General features: G+C 38.7%; 1 protein-coding gene across 1 annotated transcript; it reads right to left on the minus strand.

Moving 5' to 3' along the window:
- Positions 1-13315: 13315 nt before the first annotated feature.
- Positions 13316-14698, minus strand: LOC145950372 (uncharacterized). The gene is made up of 2 exons (XM_083061463.1): positions 14027-14698; positions 13316-13362 (listed from the first exon to the last, which is right to left on the minus strand). Exons 1-2 carry the CDS (start codon positions 14640-14642, stop codon positions 13316-13318), a joined length of 663 nt encoding a protein of 220 aa, XP_082917589.1. The 5' UTR covers positions 14643-14698.
- Between the last annotated feature and the right edge of the window lie 304 nt (positions 14699-15002).

Here is a 15002-nt window from a genome sequence, read left to right on the forward strand (position 1 = left end):
AGCTCACCAAAGGGTAGACAAAGGGAGGGTTATGGTGAAGGAATGAAGATAGGCGTGAATAGGAGGTGTTTGGGCGGAAGTGTTTAGAGGGGTTGGTGTATGGTTGCTCAAGTTGGCTCACTCCAAGTGTAGGTGGAGGCCACTCTAGGTTTCCTATTCTCCAAGGGTGGAGATAGGAGGAGGTTAGCCGAAACTAACTAGTGACTAAGGATGGATTTTGAGGCACAAAAGGCTCACTCAATATCATATAATCCAAAGTATTTACAAGTGGTGGGGTGTTGGGTATTTATAGGAGGGGAGGCATCTAGGGTTTCATTTGAGATGTGCATGGCCGAAATTCATATGGCTAATGCACTCCAAATGAAATGTAAATAAACCCTAGATGCAACTTGGTGGCCAAGGATGGAATTTATGGGTTTAGATTGGCTATATCTAGGTGCATGATAAGACCATGCAACCTTTGCCCTCCACTTGGGCCTAAGCTTTTCTATCACCAAAAATACATCCAATGCTCACCAAAAATAGGCGTCACCTCCTAATGTGATACCCTAGCCCAAATTAAAACCCTAATCACCTAGAGCACCCCTTAATACAAGGGTAAAATGGGAAATACAAAGAAAATAAATCCTATGACTAAAATACCCCAAAATACAAGGGTAAAATTGGAAGAATAAAAATAAAATACTATACTACTCAAATTGGTCATAGTCATGAACCATGTGATGGGTTTCACATGAAGTACCATGGATGGTCCTCCATCAGCTTTTGAGGAGGATGATGTAGATTTTGTCTTCTGCATATTTAGTGCAATAGACTTTTGTTCTCTCCCAGCGTCGTCTTGTTACAACTTTAACTCATGAACCTTAAGTAGTCCGATGAGTTCCTCCAGGGAGAGCTTTTCCAGAATTTTGGACGCTCTTAGAGAAGTAACCTATGGTCTCCATTTCCTGGGTAAACTTCGAAGTAATTTGTCAATATGATCAAAGTTATCATAACTTCTACCTAGGAAGGAAAGTTCATTAACAATGGTTTGGAATCTTCCCAACATAGTTTGTATAGATTCACTTTCTTCCATCTCAAACAGTTCATACTTACGTGCCAACAAGCTTAGCTTGTTGCGCTTTACATCTAGGGACCCCTCGTAGGTCAGAGCTAGGGTGTCCCACATCTATTTGGAACTTCTAAAGCTGTGAAATTTAGTGTATTCTTCCTCAGACAGAGCACACATGAGTGCATTGCGCGCTTTGGAGTTCAGCACAAATCTTTGTTGTTTCTCTTCACTCCATTGTGCTTTGGGTATCTTGTTGCCAGCTTGATCTAGTGGAATGTAGATTCCTTTCTCAACGACGTTCCACATGTCTATATGACATGCATCAAAGAATGAAATCATTCTTTGTTTCCAGTAGTCATATTTTGTGCCTTTGAAGATGGGTGGGCGGTTCACGACTTGTCCTTCATTTTCCATGATCGTTACCCCTGCAATGTTTGATGCTCAAACCCTAGGGGTCAAGCTTTGATACCAACTAAAGTTAGCGGAAATAAACACAGAAAGGGGGGTTGAATGTGTGTGTTTGTTCGAAGGAAGATTTAAAAAAACTTTTTGTAAATATGCTCGTTTTACTTTTAATAAAAAGAAAATTCAAGCTCTGTTGAAAACTTGTGTAGGCTAGTCTATCTAGAAAATTTTTTGCGTCCAATAGAACTCATTGTATACTTCAAGAAACAAGTTAAGTAAATTTGTTTTCCGTCTGAAAGGTTTTATCGTCCAAATAAAAATGTTTCTTCAAAATGGTAGACAAGTTTGTTTTTGTCTAACAGTTTATTGAAATGAAAGTAGACGAAAGATGAAGTTTTTAGACAAGAAATGTTTGAAAAATAAAAATAGATATGCATGAGTTTTTATACTGGTTCACTGAATTTGAGCTACGTCCAGTATCCTTCAACTGAAGGGTTCCACTAATCACAAAGGATTGAAAGTATTCTCAACCACTTCTGGCTCGTCAACCTGACTTGTCGACGCTAGTATTCTTTAACCACTTATGGTACTCCAAGTATTCTTGACCATTTCTGACCCGCTAGCTTCACTTACTAGCACTAGTATTCTCAACCAATTCTGGTTCACAAGTATTCTTTCTACTAGCCTCTTTAGGCTTTACAGCAAATAAAGGTGTTGAGTGTGTTTGCAACTCTCATAGAGAGGATAGAGTAATTTCTACACTCATTAAGGTGCGTAACCTTAGTTTCACAGGAATAAGTGTCTAAGTGTTTGTTTACTCTCGTAGAGAGGATAGACTATTAGCAACACTTACTAAGATAAGCTATCATAGTTTTTACACAAATATACAGGAATTGCTTTGAGAAGAAATGTAGCTTAAACTCTTTTGCTTTCTTTTTCTTACTGCACGTTTTCTCTATTTCTCAGTTATTCTACTTCTCCTTCTTTGCCTTGATACTTATAGCCATTTAATAAATTTTCCGTTTGTTTGAGTTCAAATTTTCCCGTTTGAACGTAGCTACATGTCGTTGCAGATGGAAGCTTGTTCATGGCTATGTAAATCTTTTCATTTAATGCATTTGATCTTGCATTAAATGTTTGTTGGTATACGTGAAATCCTTTTGTGAATTTGATTACTCCAATTGATGGAATAACACTAAGGCCAAGAAGTCCAAGAGGTGATGTATTGAAGGAAGCAAAAGGAATGGGTTAGTGTTGAAAAACCATAGGAGGAGTAAGCCTACTTTTGGGCCTTAGCTCCTAAGTTTTTATAGCATTTATTTTTATTCCTATTTTTGTTCTTGTCTTTAATTTCCTATTTTACCTTTGTATTTTGGGGTATCTTAGTCACAGGATTTATTTTCTTTTGTATTTCCCATTTTACCCTTGTATTATGGGGTGCTTCAGATCATAGGTTTTTAATTTTGGGCTAAGGTATTTAATTAGGGAGCTAGACACATTTTTGGTGGTGTTTGGACCTATTTTTGGACTTAGAAAGGCTTAGGCCCAAGTGGAGGGAAAAGGTTGCATGGTCTTATCATGCACCTAGATGTAGCCTAACTAAACCCAAAGATTCCATCCTTGGCCACCAAGTTGCATCTAGGGTTAATTTGGGTTTCATTTGGTGTGCATTTGGCACCCTAAATGAAACCCTAGATGCCTCCCACTCCTATAAATACCCTAGGCACCACACCTTGTAAATACTTTGGATATTGAATATAAAGAGAGCCTTTTATGCCTATATATCTTTCCTTAGTCACCCTTGGCTAATTCGGCCACCTCCCTCCCATCTCCACCTTGAGAGAAATAACCCTAGAAGTGGCCTTCATCATCATGAAGTGAGCCAACCCTAGAGTACCCTTCTCAAGCATTTCCTCAAACACCTTCTACCCAACCTCTATTTTCGTCCATTCCATCATCATCCACCCTAAAACCTTGTGCCACCTTTGAAGAACTTGATCCTTGGAGTAGGCGTCCTCTTTCTTTGCTCATCATCTCATGTTCTGCAAGCAAGGATGCCATCAAGTGGTATCAGAGCCTTGGTTCTTCAAGGGTAATACTTTCTTTGTCTCTACATATATTCAGTCATGTCATGTCATCCTTGTTTGTCTTCTAAGTGTGCTTACATGAATCATCATAATTGCCATATTTTGATGATCCATAAATCTCCTTTCTTGTATTGATTCATACCATATCTTCCTTGTGAATCATCTTGGCATTTTAGGCTTTCTTATTTAGGTTCTTTCCTTTTTCTTTAAATTTTTGAGTTGCTGGAAATTTTGGGCTGCATGATATATTAATGCTTTTTATTTTTTTAATCCATCCGGTTTTGTCATAAGCTTGTCTCTTTGAACTACCTTGAAAGAAATTCCAAGTTTTTTATGCTTAGCCTTTGAAATGAACAAAAAATGACATGCATCCCACTTGTTTGATGAAATGGCCGTGAGTCCTTGATGTGCTTTAGAGAGTCAATCATGCATGCTAATTAGTTCTAGCATGTTCTACATTCCTAAAATATCATGTGTGATTAATTTCTTTGCACATACTTGCTTTAAAATTTTCGGCCACTTTGTGTAATCCTTGGTGCACTTGATATGCCTATGTTTTGTTTGATGTTTTGAGTATGAAAATAACGTTTATGTTCATATTTTTGCTGCTGGAAATTGCACATTAAACCTTAAGAAAACACTCAAAACTTGTCTCATTAAGCCATCATAAGTCACTAAAAAGGGTACTCCAAAAATTTGCTAACCAAACCAACAAACACAAGTGTAAAACCCAAGCAAAGGAAAGGTATAAACATTCAAAAAAAAAAAAGAAGAAAAAAAAGAGAGTGGCTAGACTTTTGGGACAATAAAACCGCACCTTAGCCAAGTATAAAAAGGAACAAAATCAAAAGAATCAAAGACAAAAGAAAAAGGGAACCTTTGCTAGACTTGTGGAGTTTTGGACCAAATTTTCATACCTTGGCACTTGGAGTTATTCTTGGACTTTTGGACAATGCTTATTGACTTTATGAGACATTAAATCAAACATGTTAAGTGCATCATTTTTCTTTTAAGCCTATTTGATAAATTCCATTCTAGTGCCATTCTAGGACTTATTCTCTTGTGTGCTTACCTTTCTTAATGTGCCTTAATTTTAGTTTTGTGTCTTCTTTCTACTCTTAAGTTTGTCTTATCAAATTCCACTTGAGTTTATCCTTTTTAATTGTACCTTTTTAGTTTTTCTTTCTTGGCCTCTTGTACTCTTGGGTTTTGGTTTCTTCTTGACCAAGGTGAGGGAAGCTTCTAAACACCACACCCTTTCTTGGCGGATTGAGTGGAGGGGCTGTCCGATTTGAGTCCAAGAAGCTTTGGAAGATTACACCAAATCAAAGAGTGCAAACACCATTGAAAGGCTAACCTTGGGTGTTCATTGTGAAGGGGTGGAGATTTGAAGACTTGGAGGCTCAAAATTTTCTTTTCTTACTTGCTCTTTCTCGATTAAATTTTTGGCCTTTTTGTATTTTGGGCCTTTACTTTCATTCATTTTGGGTTGTAATTGGCCATTTTAAACCTCTTAGTCTTAGGGTAATTCGAGTAGTGCTTGTGGGAGTGGCTTGAATACCACCAAGGTCACTTCAAGCTCCCACCCTAGGGAATCCGACTAGCACATGCTTTAATTGCTTTCTTTGCATGTTTAATAGATTTGGTAGTATAATTGCTTAGGTTCTTTTACCTTGCTTGTTTCGTTTTTAGAAGGCTACAATTTTCCTATTAGGGGGTCGTGCACACACACAAACACACACACTTAACTTTATGCAAAAAATTGTTTTGTGAGAAAAGTGTGAAAAGGCTTAGTGATTCTTACTTGAAAAGGCTTGGTTTTTAAGTGATTCCTTGTAGTCCACCTCCCTTGATAGTTCACTTTGTACACTTAGGCCTTTTCATACCAATCTTGCACCTTGAAAACCTTTTGTGAAAACCTTTTTATCACTCACTCTTTGTGAAAACCTTTTTACCAACCTTTTGAAAACAAATTTGTGAAAACCTTTTCTTGATCAAAGATGAGTGATCATTCTAGTGTACATGGTCATAATTCTTGTAGTACTAGGTATAGTGTTAGGGATGAACTTAGAGAATTGAAAGAGTACCTAAGAAAAAAAGAAGAGGAAAACATAAAAAGAGAGGAAGAAATTAGAAAAAGGGAAAAAGAAAATGCAAGGAATAATGAGAAAATAAAACAATTACTTGTAAAATTAGTTGAGGGGAGAGAAACTAGTGGATCTCAACCTAGGATTGTTCCAACTAGATCTCAAAAAGGCAAAGAAGTTAGAGTTCCTAGGAGTATGCATGAGGAAGAAAATACAACAAGAGAGGAGGAACTTAGAAAGAAAGAAAAAGAAAAGAAAATAGAAAAGAAAGAAAAAATAAAGAAAAGTATAGAGAAGGTTAAATAGTGGTTAGAAAATGGAAAACAAAAAATACTCATAGAGAAGAGTAAGGAGGATAATGTTTCTTCCAAAGGGCTTATGGTTAAAGAAAGTCATTTTACCATTGAAAATGATTTAAAAAAGACTCTCTTCATTCATCAAGACCTTAACTTTTTCTCTCACGTTGCCACTAGTCATGAAGTGGAGATTCAAAAACAAATCCATTTTAAAGAAAAAGAATCTCAACTTCAAGATTTAGTGAAGAAGAAGTGGACTTCACTTAGTCCCACTTCATTCGTGGTGCCCAAGGAAGATAAGACTTCTTTCTTTAAGACTCTTTCTACTTTAATTGTCTTCATAAAGCACCCAACTTTTGATTTGTATGATTTGTTGGATACATCTAATGGTGTCCTATTTTCTATTTTTGATCTTGAGGGAAGTTCAAACTTATTTGAACTTAACTTGGTTACTTCCCTATAAGACAAAATTAGATTATATGAGTTTTCTAGACTCCTCTTAACACCTTTTCCTCATATGTATCTAACAAATTATGCAATACAAAGTTGTTTAGGTAAATTTTTAGTTAAGTTTTCATTATTTTCCAATACATATCTAGGTCACTACATGTGTCACCTCCAACAAGATATTTTAGTTTTTAGGACTAATACATTAGTGTGCTATAGTTTTAGTCTTTTACCTTTTTAGGTTTTGGTTATACATCTAGACTTCACCATGGGGAGGATCCTATCTTTCACATTAGATAGTCTAGCCCTTTTAATTTAGACAATCTTTTTAGCATTTTTAGTAGAATTCCTCTTAGGATACACTTTCCATTTCTATCATATATTATTACCTCTAATGCTTATTTTTATGTTTTTGTTGGTCATGATGCCCACCATGAGGAACCTCTTGATTTGAGGTCAAATCCTTTTGAAGAGGGAGGGAATGATGGAATAAAACTAAGGCCAAGAAGTCCAAGAGGTGATGTATTGAAGGAAGCAAAAGGAATGGGTTAGGGTTTAAAAACCATAGGAGGAGTAAGCCTACTTTTGGGCCTTAGCTCCTAAGTTTTTATAGCATTTATTTTTATTCCTATTTTTGCCCTTGTCTTTAATTTCCTATTTTACCCTTGTATTTTGGGGTATCTTAGTCATAGGATTTATTTTCGTTTGTATTTCCCATTTTACCCTTGTATTATGGGGTGCTTTAGATCATAGGTTTTTAATTTTGGGCTAAGGTATTTAATTAGGGAGCTAGACACATTTTTGGTGGTGTTTGGACCTATTTTTGGACTTAGAAAGGCTTAGGCCCAAGTGGAGGGAAAAGGTTGCATGGTCTTATCATGCACCTAGATGTAGCCTAACTAAACCCAAAGATTCCATCCTTGGCCACCAAGTTGCATCTAGGGTTAATTTGGGTTTCATTTGGTGTGCATTTGGCACCCTAAATGCAACCATAGATGCCTCCCACTCCTATAAATACCCTAGGCACCACACCTTGTAAATACTTTGGATATTGAATATAAAGAGAGCCTTTTGTGCCTTTATATCTTTCCTTAGTCACCCTTGGCTTATTCGGCCACCTCCCTCCCATCTCTACCTTGAGAGAAATAACCCTAGAAATTGCCTTCATCATCGTGAAGTGAGCCAACCCTAGAGTACCCTTCTCAAGCATTTCCTCAAACACCTTCTACCCAACCTCCATTTTCGTCCATTCCATCATCATCCACCCTAAAACCTTGTGCCACCTTTGAAGAACTTGATCCTTGGAGTAGGTGTCCTCTTCCTTTTCTCATCATCTCATGTTCATGCAAGCATGGATTCCATCACCAATGTCTGACTTTAATCATGATCTAGGCATACTTGTACTTGTCTCTTTAGTTTAGTTGCTATGGTGCTGTCTTTCTCTAAAAAGTAGGTGTCCTTTCTCTGACGCACGCAGCTTTGACTTGTAACTCCACGCTTGCCTGTTTTTCTTCTTTCTGTACTCACGTTTGATATCCTTTTGTGTTTCTTATATGATTTCACTCAATGTGATTAGTGAACTTCAGACGTGCTTCATTACTTTCTAATTGCGTCTCGATACACATTTTACTTTTGATCCTTTGTATGATCTTGAGAGTGATGACTCTGTCTGCTTGTTCGTTAGGCTTCATCTGATGATTTGCAAGTCTGTGTTGATGTTTAGCTAACTTTCATCCCGTTCTTGACTTAGTCTTGTATGATGCCTGTTTTTGGTCTTGCGTCTGATCCCTCAAGCTTCAGCTGATAGACTCGTCTTATCTTGTATTTGATTTAGGTCTGAATCAACCTTAGACTTGATACTAGCTTTTGCCATCGTATGATGTCTTGTCCAACTCGATTATGTTTGATTATTTTTTCCCTTCATTTTTCCTGAACTTATTGTCATTTATCTGAAACACTAATACAGATGTCGGTAATAACAATACATATTATATTTGTCATATTCAAAACCTCGGTGGGAATTGCAAATATGCTTTGTCTGACTTAACAGACCATAGAACGAAGCCAAACCAAACACAAGAAGGAAAATGATTCCTAGAAAGTCAAGTATCAAACGAAGGTGTGTCAAGGACAACCTCCAATGCAACATAAATAATTTAAGATGGAGCATAAGTCAAAAGAAAGTCAACAACGCATAAGACGAAAGATAGCATAGACTTAAAGAGACTTCAGACAAAAACAAAATCTGTCTATTCACATTGCTGATTAGATCAAAAGAAAAGTCAAAGAATTAAACTCAAATGCTTAGATGAAGATCACGACATGAGCTATACATGGACTAACAGACACAGACGAAGACTTCATGCAAGCACTTGAAGAATCAGGCCTTGAAAAAAAATTCGAATATCGCCTACACTCACAAAAGAGCACACGAAGTCATCAAGATTGTGAGAAGAGAAGAAGAAAGAAGAAAAGCAAGCACAAATGTCAAAGCATGCGTGTGTTAGAAAAAGTACACCTACTTTTTAGAAAAAGACAACACCTCTGCAGCTACACTGATGGAAAACAAACAGAAATTCCTAGACCACTGCTAAAGTCAAAAATAGCAGCTAACAAAACAAAGAAGGTCTCACGCAATGTCTATAAATGAGAAGCAACATTTAATGCAAGATCTTGAGCATTAAATGAAAGATCAAACTAGTCATGAACGACTATATCTGCTTCAACAGACACTTGCAAAGGGAAAATTTTATAAGACTATATATATGTCACAACTTCGAACCTGAAGAGGTAGGCTTTTAGAGAAGATATACGAAGAGTGATAAGAAGCCCATGAAGCAAAGAAACCATAGATAAAGCGTAAAGAGTCAAATGTACCATGGTGTATTCATCTCTGTAGACTAAGGAGTTCCAAGCATGTGCATCTTAGGAACATGAACCTTAGTGAGTGTATTTATTTATGTATCCTCTTTGTGAGAATAAACCAAACACTCAATCGTTGTAAAAACTAAGGTTGCATACCTTAGTGAGTGTATATTCTTATGTATCCTCTCCATGAGAGTAACCCAAACACTCAAACTAAACCTGCTTAGTCATTATATGTAAAGCCTGAAGAGGCTAGGGAAAGAATACTTGTAAAGCCTGGAGAGGCTTGTCAAAGAATACTCACTACGAGATAGAAGTGGCTGATTAAAGAATACTAGCGTTGATAAGTGAAGTCAACGGGCCAGGAGTTGGTCAATAATACTCACTGAGAGCCAGAAGTGGCTGAGTAAAGAATACAAGCATTGATAAGTGAAGTCAACAGGCCAGGAGTTGGTCGATAATACTCATTGAGAGCCAGAAGTAGTTGAGTAAAGACTACTAGCGTCTGCGAGTGAAGCTGACAAACCAGGAGTGATTAAGAATACATGGGACCAGGAGTAGTCGTGACCTGGGTGGTCTATAATACTCACTGTGAGCCTGAAGAGGTTGAAAAAATAATACTTGTACCTCATTGAACATTTATTGGAACCCTTCATTTAAAGGAGACTGGACGTAGCTCAGTTTAAGTGAACCAGTAAAAAAAATACTTGCATTATGCTTTAACTTTTTGGATGCACTTTATTTGGTTGATCTATTATATTGAAAACTTCGTCTAATACTTATAGTTCATTAAAACTATCTTTAGACGAAAACCACACTCGTTCAATTTGTTATTCTATAAGAACGATTTTTGTTTAAGAAGTATTTTTCTTAAGCAGGCAATGAAATTTCCAGACGCAAAAATATTTCATTGAACCAATCTTCGGAAGTTTCAGTTGGCATTTACTAATATTATTTTGTTGGACGATAAAGATCCTTCTTGCAAAAATGTTTTTAAATTCTTTTTTTCACACACAAACACATATTCAACCCCTTTTCTATATGTTTTCATGCAACTTCATTGTTTCCCTTGGATAAGTGTATTTTCTTGTATCCTCTCCCTTTAGAGTAGTTGAGTGTTAGTTGCATATTCTATTAGGTAACAAGGCTGACAAACTATACACTCGATCTTCAGTCTTCAAGTAGATGCTCCATTGTTTCTCTTGTGATAGTAAATTCTTTTATTTATGGCTTGTTAAAGAGGGATTATTTTTGTAGCTTAGCCTCTCCAGGCAGGACTGACATTTAAGGTTTCAGCCGGCCTATGGTGAGAGCTAGACGGCAGTCCCGGTTTTAACTTCGAGGAATTTGGTGGTACCCTTGTTGTAATTCACTAATTTGAGAGGTTCGATGGTGGCTTTTAATCAAGCTAGACTAATTTTAAGGCTTTAGCCGGCATATGGTGGGAGCTCGGCGGCAATCCCAGTTTTGACTTCGAGGAACTCGGTGGTACCCTCGTTGTCATTCACTGATTTGAGAGGATCGATGACAGCTCTCAATCAAGCTAGACTAATTTTAAGGCTTCAGTCGACCTATGGTGGAGCTCGACCGCAGTCCTGGTTTTGACTTCGAGGAACTCGGAGGTACCCTCGTTGTCATTCACTGATTTGAGAGGCTCGATGGTGGCTCTTAATCAAGCTGGACTGATTTTAAGGCTTTAGCTGACCTATGGTGGGAGCTCGACAGCAGTCCCAGTTTTGGCTTCGAGGAACTCAGCGGTACCCTTGTTGTCATTCACTAATTTGAGAGGCTCGATGGCGACTCTCAATCAAGCTAGAATAATTTTAAGGCTTCAGCCGGCCTATGGTGGGAGCTCGACTGCAGTCCCAATTTTGGCTTCAAGGAACTCGGCGGTACCCTCATTGTTATTCACTAATTTGAGAGACTCGACGACAGCTCTCAACTTGGATGGTTGTTGATGTCCTTTGAAAGATGACCTTTGAAATCTAGGGTGGATACTTGACAGTGATCCTTATTCAATTTGAGGTACTCGACGGTGCCCTCGTTGTTGACTTATGATGGAAACTGCCCTAAGGAGGATGGACAAATATACTTGATGTGCCCCTATATTGGTGGGTCGAGAAAATAGATGGATGACATGGATTCTAGTGTTGCCCCTGCCATGTGAGTATTGTGATGCCTCTCCAGGCGTCTGCTTGTGGTAGGTTTTTTCTAAGTTTCATTTTTTTTAGGTTCGAATGTTTCATGTTTGAAGCTTGCCTTTTTCTACTATTTTTCTAAATGCTTCAGCTTTTTCAACATTTATGAAGCTTGCCCTTTTTTCATGTTGTTTCTTTTGCTCTTTATTGTCATCATTGGTGGAGGGATCTACTCCCATGATGTTATTTGCTGAATATTTATTGATGAGTATTATTTTGGAAGCCACTCCTGGCTTTGGTTAGGGAGCCATTTCTGGTCTTGGCATTCTCTTGGATCATTCTTCATTTGGTTGAGAAGTGAGGCGCGATGGCCTCTTTCATGCTTATAGGCTTGATTATTCTTCCTAATGGAAGTAGGTGAAGAAGTGGTTAATGTTGTTCCTCACACTCCACCTTCATGGTCCTCTTTTCCTCCTAAGGTCACAAACATGCCAAGAATGAAGGTTGAACAAGCTTCCAAAATCTTGTAGTACACTTAGTGGAATCGCCCTACAACTAGTTAACTAAGAGAATATTAAACTGGATAACACATACATACAGGCATAAATATAAAGATCAAAATAATTAAGTTTTTGTATATAAAATATAGCACCATATATGTACAGTGATCCCAAAATATTCCTTAGTGCCGGTCAAGCACATACAAAAAAAATGTTACCCAAAATGGTAACTCAAAACACGAGACTCAGCTCCTCGTCTTGCAACGATCACCTCTACTCCAAGCTATCCCTGACCTGCTCCCATGCCAAGTATGATCATTGCAGTTCCACCACATGGAAACAAAAGGGTAAGCTAGAATTCAAAAATCAATAATACAAGTACAGAATAAAATCTATATTACACATGCATCCCAAATCCTGTCCCTAAGGACCCTTTCATCTTAATCAATCATTCATTCATCAAACATGAAGTCAAACACCACACTTCATCATATTAATAATCATGCAATAAATGCATCTCATGACAGATATCAATGCATATCAATCATCTAATGCGTCGTCACGCATACACCTAGGAGATCTCCATAATAATAGAGTTGTATAAGTGACATTACATCCTACCGAAACCACCCCAACCGTTTTCACACCCAATGCACCCGCTCGGTCACAGCTAAACAGGATATATAATCCTCACTCGGGTTTACTCGGATGATGTCACTTACACACTTGGAAGTCCAGATCCACCGTCAGGTATAGCACAGCTGGGTACGGGCTTACCACGACCTTGGCATGCATTAACCAAGTCAATTGTGGAGTTCACCCACCGACTATCCGCAAGGATCCACACACCTTCCCGAGTACTTGGTTAAGGGAATAACCCTCGACCTCATACCCCGCTCCAACACTAGCTAAGGACTTAGAGGAGACTCACCCAACCCAGTGGCCTATCTGAGCACCACTCTCCCAAATCCAGTGGCCTCCCAGAGCACCACTCTCATATATCAGTGGCCTATCCAAGCACCACTCTCAAGAGACTCTATGTGAGCTCTTTTAGTTCGAAAATATTTTTCCTCTCCTCAAGTCCTAGGCTAGACTCATGCCATAGGCATCACATGCAATCATGCATCATACATCATAATGGTCTGCCCACCATCATGATCAACAATCATACACATGTCATAAGACATCACATGCAATAATGCATCATACATCATAAATCATTATGATCAATAAACATACTCATATCATATTCAACCATTCGTACGTATCATCACAAGCATACATATGAATCATACCTCACCATACATCATATATCATACATACATGATCTAAACTTCGACTTTAAACATGCATAAGCATCAATTTAAATTAATTATTTATAAATATAATCACGATCGGCGCAGTCAGCTCGCGCCTGGCCTAACACCAACCCAAGAGCTCTAAGCTCTTCCACGCCTGGCGCGCTCAACCTGTGCCCGACCTAAACCTATTCAGAGAGTTCAAAACTCTCATCCAAAATAACAAATTCAACCACATGCAAACAATGTAGCTTCCCTTACCTGAAGATTGGCTCAGATAGCCAAAAACTGAACAAAAGTAGAATTTCCCTTTGAGGCTCAACTCGGAACTTCAATCCTCCCAAAACTAGCTTTCTAATCTGAATTTCAAGAAAAGACAGAAGGAGTTATTGATCTAGAGGAGAAAAGGAGTTAAACAGAGAAATTTGGGAGAGAAAGGAGCTCACTAACCTAGAGACCTTCTCTCTAAAACTTCTCTCTAAAACTTCTAATTCTCCTCACGGCCCCCTCACCCCTATTTATAGGCAATCCGAAGTGGCCAGAACGGCCCATACCGATACCGGAATGGCGCATTCTGAACTCTCAGATCACGCACAAAATCCACGCCCAGAACGGCCCGTTCTGAAATCAGAACGGCTCATTCTGGGACTCATCCGGAACGGCCCGTTCTCTTTCCCAGAACGGCCCGTTCCCAACTACAATATGTAGTTCAATTCAGTAGTTTGGAACGGCCCGTTCCAGTTTGAGAACGACCCGTTCTGGACTACTGAATCAACCTCTCTTTTTTTTTTTTTTACAATGTTACAATACTCCCCAACAAATAGGAATTTTCGTCCCTGAAAATAGGCTTACCTGAAAAGAGGAATGGATACTGTTCCTTGAACTGACTCTCTTTTTCCCAGGTTGCCTCACCAGTAGTTGCATCCCAAAGAATCTTCACCAAACTAATGGACTTGCCACGAAGCTCTTTCAACTTGTGATCAATCACAGCTACCGGTCTCTTCTCGTAGGTCAAGTTCTCTCTAACTTGCACCTCATCCATCTCTATCACGTGACTCGGGTCTCTGATGTACTTCCTCAACTGTGAAATGTGAAACACATCATGCAGGTTGGACAGAATCGGAGGTAACACCAACTGATAAGCTACCGGACCTACACGACGAAGGATCTGATAAGGACCAATGAACTTCGGTGTGAGTTTCTTGGCCCTTACAGCCCTTCCCACTCCAGTAGTAGGTGTCACCCTGAGAAACACGTGCTCTCCCTCCTCAAACTCTAGAGGTCTCCTCCTCTTATCAGCATAAGACTTTTGTCGACTCTGAGTAGCTCTCAACCTCTCCTGAATCTGTCTCACCATCTCAGTAGTCTGAAGAACTAACTCTGGACCAACCACTACTAACTCACCCTCCTGATACCAACATAATGGAGTCCTACACCTCCTTCCATATAGAGCCTCAAAAGGTGCCATGCCAATACTCGCATGATAACTATTATTGTAGGTAAACTCTACCAATGGAAACACCTCCTCCCAGCTACCCAGATGATCCAACACACAAGCTCTCAGAAGATCCTCTAGTTACTGAATTGTCCTTTTCGACTGACCATTTGTCTATGGATGATAGGCGAAACTCAACCTCAATCTCGTCCCCAACGCCTGATGTAGAGTTTGCCAAAACCTTGAAGTAAACCTTGGATCTCTGTCAGAAATAATACAGGAAGGCACTCCATGCAGCCGTACTATCTCTCGGATATATAACTGTGTAAGCCTCTCCAAGGACCACCTCTTGTTGACAGGAAGAAAGTGAGCACAGTTTGTCAACCTATCAAC

The sequence above is a fragment of the Cajanus cajan genome, chromosome 8 (genome assembly GCF_000230855.2).
Source record: "Cajanus cajan strain Asha chromosome 8, NIPB_CcT2T_4, whole genome shotgun sequence".
Classification (NCBI taxonomy): domain Eukaryota; kingdom Viridiplantae; phylum Streptophyta; class Magnoliopsida; order Fabales; family Fabaceae; genus Cajanus; species Cajanus cajan.